The 11,997-nt window shown below is 31.6% G+C and overlaps 1 protein-coding gene across 1 annotated transcript; it reads left to right on the top strand.

Annotated features, from left to right (window-relative positions):
* Positions 1-7,135: 7,135 nt before the first annotated feature.
* LOC111908811 (MFP1 attachment factor 1) lies at positions 7,136-7,893 on the top strand. The gene is made up of 2 exons (XM_023904609.3): positions 7,136-7,686; positions 7,777-7,893. The coding sequence occupies exon 1, from the start codon at positions 7,184-7,186 to the stop codon at positions 7,664-7,666; it is 483 nt and encodes a 160-aa protein (XP_023760377.1). The 5' UTR covers positions 7,136-7,183; the 3' UTR covers positions 7,667-7,686; positions 7,777-7,893.
* Positions 7,894-11,997: the final 4,104 nt, after the last annotated feature.

The following is an 11,997-nucleotide window of genomic DNA, read 5'->3' as shown; positions in this document are numbered from 1 at the left end:
AGATCAAACAATGGCCCAACATAAACTATTTCCCTCCTCTTAAGCCCAATAAATTCGGCCCAATATAAAAAAAAAAGAGATAAATGGGTGTTTAAGGGTAGGATGACACCTCATAATTATACTTGGGATATCCATGCACCCATCTCATACTTCTAAGCATTTATCACCTCAAGACTCTCTCCTCTCTCCCCTACTCTTATTTCAGCCGAGACACACACACCCACACCCACATCACCATTGCAAAGTTTCTTCAAACTCTCTCTAGAACACCTTCACCTTTCCTCCAAAATTTCAAAAATCACAAGGGCTCCAAGAAGATCTTTCCCTAATATCACTAATCTTTGAACACATATAAGCCAAAGACCTTCCAAGAAGCTTGCTAGGCCGAAAGACCTCACAATTTTCTTCCATTTCTTCTTAAAAACCGTGACCAACAAGCAAAGGTGAGTTCATACCCCTCTATTTTCGATTTCACATGTTTTATGGGGGAGAATACAAGTAAAATGTGTAGATCTATGTGTGTCTGTGTGCTATGTGTGATTTCTTTGTGTTTATATGGTATTTATGTGACAAAAATGAAAGGGATTTCGAGATCTATAGTACAAAAGGAAAAACATGTGATCTAGGATGTATTACACATAACAAGTTAAGAAAATCTACCATATAAGGGTTAAAATAAACAAGTTACAACATAAGACTCATTATTGGGTTATTTTTGTCAAATAAGCAAAAATTTCGGGAAAGATTTTCATTCATGGTTTTCTTAAGGACCAAAAGAGTAATAACTGTAAAAATATATGGTTTTGTGAATAACATACTCTTTAAAGGGCTAGAAATGTAATTTGTAGCTTAATGGGCCAATTTTTGGGCTTTTCAGCCCATAGGCCCAAAATTTGCGAAAAAGGTGGTTTTCAAAGGATTGAAATGGTAAAATTCTCAAAACAAGGGTAAAAAGGGTAAACAAAACTAATTCAGGGGTTAAAATGATTTTTTCTCCAAACAAGGATCAAAAATGTAAACTTTTTGGATTTTGGGCCAAAATTGTAAAAGTTGCAAAAGTTTGGACTTTAACTGAAAAACACGCTACTGGAAGGGCTGAAACTGCCAAATAGTAAATTTTGAGCTAAAAACATCACTTAAACAAGTCTATGGGTCAAAAGTGTCAAGAAAATGGTTTAAGGGCTTAAAATGTTTTTTTTTTTTTTTTTTAAATAAAGGACTAAAATTGCCATCTTTACTAAAGAAGGGCTGAAAGGGGTCAAACCAATATTTTTGAGTCAATTATTTTATCTTTAAGATATTGAGTCAAAAACACCAAATTACAACTTACGAAAATAGAAAGACGAGTATACATATAATTTTAAATATCGTTATAAACAACCGACCGGCCTCGTGCCGTTACAAATCTAAAAACCAATGTTTTCGACAATTATAGAATACCTAAAACAAATAAATATTCAAATTTTTGGGTTTGAAAGTTCCTAATCATGCTTATTGGGCCTTTGTGACCCATTAACATGACTTTTGGGCCCAAATGATAATAATAAATGTTTATTGGGCTCATGGGACCCAATTTCATATTTAAGGGACCCTCAATGGCTTTCAAGTCTATTGGGCCTCAGTGGCCCATTAGTATTGCTAGTAAGGTCCTAAGAAATCAAATGCGAAATGGGCCAACATGCCCTTTGTATACCCAATAGCCATAAATAATACGTAAGATTAGTAGGGCTTTGTAACCCTCTTCTCCTCGTTTATTAGGTTTACCTTCAATTCAGTAAACATATACAGGTCGTTAATCAATGGTAATCAAATTCAAGTTAGATTCAGTGAGTAATAACAGGCGGCACCTCTATGGGTCGTTTATAGTCTGTAGTTATAATTAAAGTCTCTTGGAGGGAGAGCGAGAATTTGTGTATAGATCTATACGGGGGTTACTCCCCCACACCTCAGTTGTTCGCTACAGTTAGACTCGGCCAGTCTAGGGTGACAAAATCTTAAGATCAATTCTGGAGTTCGTAGAATGCCAAGACAGACAAACTAGTTATTATCATGTATAGTTATAACGACTCACATAAACAAATCTAATAGTATCCGAGTAATCAAGGAAAAATCATAATCATTCGGTGTGACAGTATAATAATTTGAAACAATTATATTTTCTGATCGGAAAACATCGGGTTTTTCGAGGAAATCAACATCATTCATTTGTACTTTTCAATAACTAAATGCAAAACTTTTCATTTATACACGCTTTGAAATCATTCATGCATAAACCTATGGATCTCCACACTTTCGTATAAACATTTGTCTTTTTCAGAAAATATCGGATTTTCTGGGTTTTATAAACTACACAAAACGTTTTTATAACAACCATGCTTATGAACTCACCAACATTCCATATGTTGACGTTTTTCAAAATAACTTGTATTCTCAGGTAACAGGTAAGCTGAGGAGTAATACCAAGTATGTTAGGGTATTATGCTTTTGGAAAACTATCAAACAATTTATGTTATGGATATGTAATGTTTAAACAATGTACTTGATGTGAACAATGCCAGTTGTAATGTATTGATGCATGGTGATGTTTATGTTATGATTCATGTATATTCATTGTGATGATATTCAATTTAAGTCACGCGAGCCCTCAGACGTTTCCGTCGTCTGGTTCGGGGTGTGACACATTCTGACCAATAAGTGATGGGTACTTTGGATTGAAAGTATAAGGCCCTAGCAACATATAAAAAGATGTTGATGCTTTTGCTCCACCACTAAATTTTGTTGTGGTCTTTAAACACACGAAAATTGATGTAGAGTACCTTGTTCATGAAGAACTATGTAAATGATAACTCTTGTGCATTATAAGATCTGAAGGTCTTGATGGTTAAATCAAATTGAGTTTTAACCATAAGAAAAAAAAATATTGGAACAACCAATTATGCATCAGATTTCTTTCTTATCAAGTAAACCCAAGTAAAACGCAAATGATCATCAAATAAAGCAACAAAGTACCTATATCCTTAATGAAAATTAACATTGTCAGGTCCCCAAATATCACAATTTTACAAGATCAAATGGTTTTGATTTAATATTGTTCAAAGAAGGAAATGACAACTTCTTTTGTTTAGCTAGTGGACAAATAGAACAGGGAATATAATATAAGTCCTTATTAGAAGCAAGAATTTGATCCACCATCTTGAGTTTATTTGTAGAAGGATGTCCAAAACATTGATGCCACTTGTGACATGAAACAACAATATTTGTAGAAGGATGTCCAAAACATTGATGCCACTTGTGACATGAAACAACAACATTAACATGTATGGGCATGATAGATGGCAAAATGGTACCAAAATCTTCTTGCAGTACATAGAGTCCAGCTTGTACTTTACCCTTGCCAATCATCGACTTGGTTTAAATATGTTTAATAGAAGCACAATCATGATAGAACTTCATTGAGATAGTCTTTGCTGAAGTTAGTGATGTAATTGAAATAAGATTGAGTTCAAATTTTGGGACAAAAAGAACATCCTTAAGAAAAAGAGCATCACTTAATTTGATATTTCCCATTAAATGAACTGACATTCTGGACTGATTTGGTAAAAGAACTCTAGTGTTTGTGATATGTTTCAAGTCAAAAAATAATTGCTTATTATTGCAGATACGTCAAGTAGCACCCGAGTCTAAAACCCAAAAATTTAACTTATAATGTCCAAAATTTAGGTTAAGAAAATAATGAGTACCAATGTGCATTTCATCTATAGTTGTGACAACATTAGTAGAGGCTAATTTTCCGGATAACATAGCAATAAGTTGCTAACATTGTGATTTAGTAAGACTTATCATCACATCACTAGTATATGAAATGTTGTATTGATTAGAAGATGAGTTAATTGGATTGAAAGCCATTGAATTAACTCTCTTATCATTTATGGATTGATTGTTTCTATAACTCAGAGGAATCTATGTACACGATAGCATTTTTCTTGTGTGTGTCCATATCGTTTACAATGAGTGCAAAAAGAGGATTTGTTACCATTGTTCTTGAAATTCTGATTAGGACGAGACTTGTTACCAGTGGTAGTTGGATTATTGTCGTTACTGCGAATGTTGAAATCCATAGGAGAGGCGTTTGACTGCATCACTCCAACATCACGTTGTCTCTCTCTTCTTGAATAATTAGAGAGAAAATATTGTTTACAAATGGAATAGGATCCATTAACAAGATCTAACCACGAACTTGTACATAACTCTCATTCAATCCAATCTGGAAAACTCATAGCTTGTTCGAATTATCTAACACTACCATAAATATACATACCACATGTGCAATTAACATTGTAATTAACTAACTCTTCCCATAGGAATTTTAGCTTTGTGAAGTAATTGCTAATAGAATCTTGACCTTGAACAAGATTCATGAGATCTCTCTTGAATTGGAAAACTCTTAGACCGTTATCCAGTTGAAATCGTCTTTTGAGTTCCTTCCAAATTGCCTTAGTTGTATCAAAATATATCACCGAAGCAGAAATTTCCTTAGAAATTGAATGGAGCAGCCAAGATATAACGATGTTTTTATTTCTAATCCATGGAGTTGTACTGGATCAGGATTAGCTTGGCTTAGAAGAGTTCCATCAACAAAATCCGTCTTATTCTTTACAGATAATGAAATTGTCATAGATCTGTTCCATGATGCATAATTTTCACCGGTGAGAATCTGCAAGACAAGAACTAAGTCTGGATTATTAGAATAATGAAGATAATATGGATCATTTTCACGTTTTGATATGGATTGTGATTTGTGTTATCAGCCATAAATTAAAATATCTTCTCTAACAATGTGTTACATGATTATATTGATATGTCTTAGCCATATAAAACAACGTGAATGACCAGATTTCTATTCGGTGAACAATTGTTTTAAAACACCATACAATTGGATTTGGGCCATATAAAACAACGTGATTATATTGATATTTCTTCAGCAAACGTCTCTCTCTGGACTTAGTCCCTCGATTTACATAAGATTTCAAAATAATTCCCAGCACTTTTGGTTTGATTATGTAAGCGCATACATAGAAGTACGGGTGTACTCGGAGGTTCTGGATTGTATTTTTATAAGTATTTGTTAATATTTATATTTATATAACGTATTCAGAATAACAATTTAACCATGTTTAAAATCTTAGTAAATTAACTTAATATATTTTACTTAATTTAAACCTATTTAATTGATTATTTTACTTTTTATAAACTTATCTGTTAAAATGAAATAACAAACTTTTACTTTACACATACATATAAAATTATTGATGTATAGCAATATTTCTATTTTAAATAGTTTTGATAATATTTAATTAAATCAAATAATAATCAAGAGTATACATCATAATTTATATTTTTCCTAATAAAACTAACATATTTTCTATTTGTAGATATCTTAGTTATTAGTAATCTAACCTAATAAATGAAAATCAATTTTGCCAAATGTCATGTTCTCATTAAATTTGACACATGCCATTTTCTAAGAGTTTTTGAATTATTTCTTTTCCATTTGTCATTTTTTAAAATTTTTCATTTTTCTTAAATTTAAAAGCCACATTTTAATGAGATTTATATATGTAAAGTATATCATTCTATTGAATTTCATAATAAATGCTCTACAACCTTTATTATTTACTTTATTTATTATATTCCTTGTATTTATGTAAAATTATTACTTTAAAAAATATGTCATGCATAATTTTATATTAAATTTTTTTATAAACCCGTGTAATACACGGGTCTCACACCTAGTTGTATATTTGATTAACCTGGTTGATGAATTCGAACAATACGGGAGAGCTCCCTTTTGGAACAATAAAATTTTTGACCAAATATGTGTGTTTTCAAATTTTAATTACTAAATAAAGATTTTATATCGTTCTACAATTTTTTATCATCATCTCTGATTATTATTTTTCTAATAACAATTTAATAAAGTAAAACAAATATTTTATATCATTCCATACTTAACTTTTTAATTTCAAAATTACGTATTATTCATCAATTATTTTATTCAATGCAAATTCATTGCGACAGTATTATGTTACCTAAACATGAACATAATAAATTAGTAGTTCAAATCAAGATTTTTTGGTTACATAATCTTTAAAAGCATAGCTTGAAATTTATCTTCATATGGTTTGCATATCACTAAGGTCCCGTTTGATACACATCTTTCCAGATCCAAACAAATCTTTCTGGTTGAATGGATCGGAAAGAGTGTTTGATTTGCACAAAAATTGGTCTTTTTCCGGTAAGATATATCTTTCCCAGAAAGCCCAAAATCATATCTTTCTGGCTGAATGGGCTGGAAAGACAATTACGCACCAAACTCCGCCTCTTTCTTTCTTTCTTGGGTTATTATTTTTTTTAATAACTTTTTTAAAATTTATTTTTTTATTGAATTATTACTTTTTTTCATCATTCAGCACAATCAATCAGATGTACAATCAAACAACATGGTTTCTTTCCCAGTCAGAAAACTTTCACAAACAGAAACTATCAAACTGGACCTAAATAATGTTCAGCCAGAAACACCACACCTAAATCTTGTTGGGAACTAATTGGCTTGGATATAATTGATACCTCATATATCATAAACATATCCAAAGAAATCAATATACTATAGGTACTAAAAATGTAATTAGGTATTAAGATATTAAATATGATTTCCATAATCAATATTTGTAATAAAGCTATTTAGGATGTTGTAAACGTTCGAATAGAAAAAGTTTTCTTTTAGTTTTAGTATGTTGATCTATTTTCACATAAATGAATTAATAGCAAAAAATTATAAAAAGTCAAAAGAAAGATATTAAAACATATGAAAATTGAAAAAAACTTAAAGTTTTAGAAAAATATAAAATTTAAAACTACACCTATCTAATAAATATTTTTAAAACTATACCTATTAAAATTTTAAAATATACATATTTGATAAAAAAAAAACTGTGGGAGGACGTTGTAATAGTAATTAACGGATGAGATTTTACAAGGATTAATTTGTAAGGGACCTATCTTAACCAAAAAGTATAGTGTAGGGGGTGTAAAAAAAATTGTATCCTTAATATATACGTGTCATCCCTTTTTTCGCTTCTTTACTTCCAACTCGGTCTTCGACACAACAAAACTCAGAGAGAATATGACGGACCAAACCGAGGAACAAACGACAACAGTTGCCGCCGGAGAAGATTCCGATATCACCGTCAAACAGGCGAAGCCGTCAGTCGATGAGACAGTGAAGAAGCTGGAAAAGATGAGCTTCAGCATTTGGCCGCCAACGCAACGCACTCGCGACGCCGTCATCAAGCGTCTCATCGAGACACTTTCCGACAAATCTGTCCTCTCCGATCGTTATGGAATAGTACCTGCTGATGAGGCCGCCGATGTCGCCAGTCGCATCGAGGAGGACGCCTTTAATGCCGCCTCCGCCTCACCTGTCGCTGCTAACGACGACGGAATCGAGATCCTTCAATGTTACTCGAAAGAGATCAGTAAGCGAATGCTTGACACCGTTAAGTCCAGATCTGCCTCATCAGCTGCCTCCCTGACTCCAGATGAAAAGGACGGTGCAACCACCGATTCTTCTGCTCAGGATGGAGAAAGCTCGACCGTGGAAGCCTAATCTTAGAGCTTTTGCAAACGGTTAGGGTTTCACATTTGTATCTTTATCGGTTTGCTCAGTTAATTTCTAGGGTTTTGATTTCGATGAGTGCTTGTTTATCTGTTTTTCAGATCTAAAATATCGATGCGTATGTTCATTTGACTTTTATGGATTTCTGTCTTAATCGTACATCTGTTCGAGGGTTCTGGGATTTAATATGTTATATATCACATCTTCTTAAATTTCTACTTTGATTTCTATGAATTTCGCAGTGAAAGCAGTGTGTATACTATTCTTCGTAGACAACCTAAATGATTTTCCTATTATTATTCGAAATTTGAATGTTCATCTTCATCCTCATTTTACATCATCCATATGTATCTAATACAACTTCATCGATTAGTTCATTCATGCTTCATTTTGCAATAGCAAATTAGGGTTTCCCAACAGAATTCACGAATCGGGTGTTGAACATAAGTTCATATGAACTACTGAATTTCAAATTCGAAATCTAAAAACTATGCTAGAAAGAATTCATACAACTGTTGAACTTTAATCACCAAATTCAGAAAAAATTACTTAATGGATTGATTTCAATATGTCCACTTCCAATGTTAGATAAGGAGATCAAAAGAAACCTTGTGAGTTGTGACCACTGAGATGAAAAGTTGTGGTGTATAGCATAACATAAATAAATGGTCCTATACAAAGTTCTAGACTTCTATAGGTCCATCATCTACATACATATAGCCTTCTCATAGATCACACATAGCTTATAGATCAAATGCCACAAAAAGGAATTGTGTTCTTTTATACATAACATGCCAATTTTGTAATGTTGTTTAACATGTCATAGATTGATATTTATGTCATAATATCAATAGGACAGATTACAATTTGTTTAAAAAACTTGAATGTGTTCTTCATCAGTGTAAAGGCCGTGAATAGCCTCACAAAATAGTTCTACATTCAGTTCAATCTAGTTCACTTATAAAAATAAGTAAATAACCACTTATGTCATAGTTATAATGTTATGTTTCCTATGGGTATTGATCCTAAAGTTATGTGAAAGCATTATTATATATTATTTAAAGGATTAGTGTAAGTAAATATCTATACGTGTGACATGTGATTCATGTCATTCATCAAGGGCACATTGAAAATATGTATAATGCTGAATACACATATAACTTTTCTAGTGGAGGGGCACAATCAACAATCGCAACATGGAAAATGGGTTGGGGAAAAGGGCCAACCTAAAAGATGAACAACTTTTATTCTGGAAAGTCACCCATGGAAAAGTCTAGTCATAGTTTCCATCCAATGAAAAATTCTGAATTTTTTGTTTCGTATGTTCTTTTGTTTATAATCTAAATCATGTGAAATCAAGAATATTCGCCAATTATGATTTATTGGGCGGTAAATTTAGGTGATTTTAGGTTGATTATTGAATCTTGCATTTTTTTTTTCTTTTCCAAACTTGTCAAAAATAAAACCATCATTTATAAACGTTTTCTTTTTGTAGCTTTCATGCAATTGGTCATTAGTTCAATCTTCTAAAATCATGTGATGAACTATGTTTATAATTGTTTTGCATCGGTAAATAAATTATAATTCAAGTGGGCAACATATTTTTTACATATCAAGCCACAAGTTTTGTTTGTTTGAGTGTCGCAGGCTTAGCGTTGTAAATGAACCGAATGTTTGTTCGTTTAACTTTAAACGATAAATGAATGAACACAAATAATTAAACGAACAAAATTTTATCTCTGTGTTCATTCATTAAGCAATTTATTATGTTTGTGTTCATTTATGCTCTTTCGTTTAGCTGATAAATGATAAATGAACATAAACGAACACAATTGAACATAAATGAACAGGAACAAACTTAAATGTACATAATTGAAAACGAATGAATACAAATGAACTTAAATGAATGAACTTGAACTAACAAACATAACACACAAATAAAATAAACGAATAAGATCATTATTCTTGTACGTTCGTTTAACTAAACGAATGTGATATATTGTTTATGTTTGTTTGTTTATTACATAAACGAAGATAAACAAGTTTTCCACCGAACGGTTTACTGAACATTTGGTTCATTTACAGCCATAAACATGTTTAAGTTTAATAACACGAATGATAAGTAGTAGTATTATATACTAATAGTATAAACAAATTATAAATGGAGTGATAGCTATGATAGGAATTGAGTGAATTATGATCCATTTGTATCCATGATTTGTTTTGAATCCAAGACTTCCAAAATTCCAATTAGTAGTAGAAGTAGAAGTTTTGGACAAATGGATCTTTTGGGTTTTGATTTCTGATATTATAATTTTAAGTGAACGTTAAAGTATACTGTATCACATTATATCGGTCCATACAAAAAGCAACTCAAACAAACCCAAGTTAATAGAAGTATCATTTTGGAGTTTTGAAATGAATCTATATTACTTCTACTTCTGGATCTAAATTGTTACCATTGGTGTTAACTTTCAGCATGATTATATCAAAATATAATACGTTAAAAATCTTTAATTTTATTTGATCAATTTTTTCATGCGAGTTTTCCTCCAATATTACCAATTAGATATAATTAAAATTTGTATTACCCTTACTTTCACCGTGTTTATAGTCAGCATGTTTGTTTATCCTAAAATTCAAGGTATTACATGATAAACTCTTTCTTTTTGTACATATATTAACATCCATATACACATCATTTTTACTTCTTTGCACTCTTTTTGCAGCAACGGAGATTTTATTATAAGTAGCATTCCCTTTGAATATTTATCTCCACTTGCACAACCAAAGCAATACAATCCGATATGCTATAAAAAGTGGGAAATCAGCATTTTGTTTCCAGATAGATGACACAATGGATAAATGGAAAACAACGTGGTCAATCGTATCATTTTGGAGTTTACAAATTACAAATAGGATATAAGACAAAGTGATATCAATCCCCATTTTATCCAAAGTAACTAGAGTTGTCACTTTATTTAAACCCATTCTTCACACCATCACATTCAGCTTGATTGGAACAAAAGTATCCCATCTAATTAAAATATCCCTGAAAATCAAAGCAGTGCTATCAGTAAGTCTTCTACTCGACGACACTAAATACATTCATGTTTGCTCGAGATCCCAAACCCATATGTCATTTTGGTTTGAAAGGATGACCAAAGACCAATTGGAGTGTTACTTGTAGGTCATCCCATCGTCCAAATTCTTATCCGACACCCGAATTTCTCAGCATACAATTAGATCAGACCGGTCCGAACTATATTGGGCCTGTGACGGAAAGAAAAAAAAAGTCCCTTCCAAAGTCAAATATAACAAACGTTCAAAAACACATTATTTACAAAAATCATTAGCAATATTATAAACAACTCATATATAGCCACAAAATTTTACAAAAAAACAACAAATTTAAAGAAAAATGTTTTTAACATTTTTGGATGCAAAATAATTGATAATCAAGATCAATTTTATCTAACATATTTCTTTCTCTCTCTTTCTCTCTCTCTCTCTCTCTCTCTCTCTATATATATATATATATATATATATATATATATATATATATATATATATATATATATATATATTTATCTAACATATTTCTCTCTCTCTCTCTCTCTCTCTCTATATATATATATATATATATATATATATATATATATATATATATATATATATATATTATATTATTAAACATACAACATGTTTCTTGAAATGTAAGAGGTACAATACTTACTACCTCATGTACAACTTATTATCCAATACAGTTGCTCATGAATCGTTTATGGAATTACTTTGGGAATTAAGCAATATTTTTTATTCCAAATTCATAGGCACTCACGAAAACCCTAAATCACCCTAAATCAGTCGTCTTCATCGAGAAACCCTAAATCACAATAACCTCATGTTACCATAACCCTTATGCATCTAATACCACCACCATCCTGACGCCATCGTTACCACCACTGTCGTCCGCTACGTCGCTTCTCCTTCTTCCCAAACTACTCCATCCCCTTCTTCCATCTACACACTCTTTGATCCAAATGAATCGGTCAAAGACAAGTTACTATTATATAAATACATCTCCTTTGTTAGTCATATAAAACCGAAAACTCACACATCTTCACCACCATCACCTGATCCTTCCAACCCACAGTTTCTAATGATGAAGCAGATTTGCCCACGAGAAATGATTGCAGGTTCCCACCCAAAAAGGAAAATCAATTTTGAGTTGATTTTGGTTTCAATTCGTGACTTTTTAAATGTATCTATAACCACCGATTTATATCTACATCCCCCATTCTAAATGAGTGATCAAGTAT

Source organism: Lactuca sativa, chromosome 6 (genome assembly GCF_002870075.4).
Source record: "Lactuca sativa cultivar Salinas chromosome 6, Lsat_Salinas_v11, whole genome shotgun sequence".
NCBI lineage: Eukaryota > Viridiplantae > Streptophyta > Magnoliopsida > Asterales > Asteraceae > Lactuca > Lactuca sativa.
This window is presented reverse-complemented; position numbering and strand designations above follow the sequence as displayed.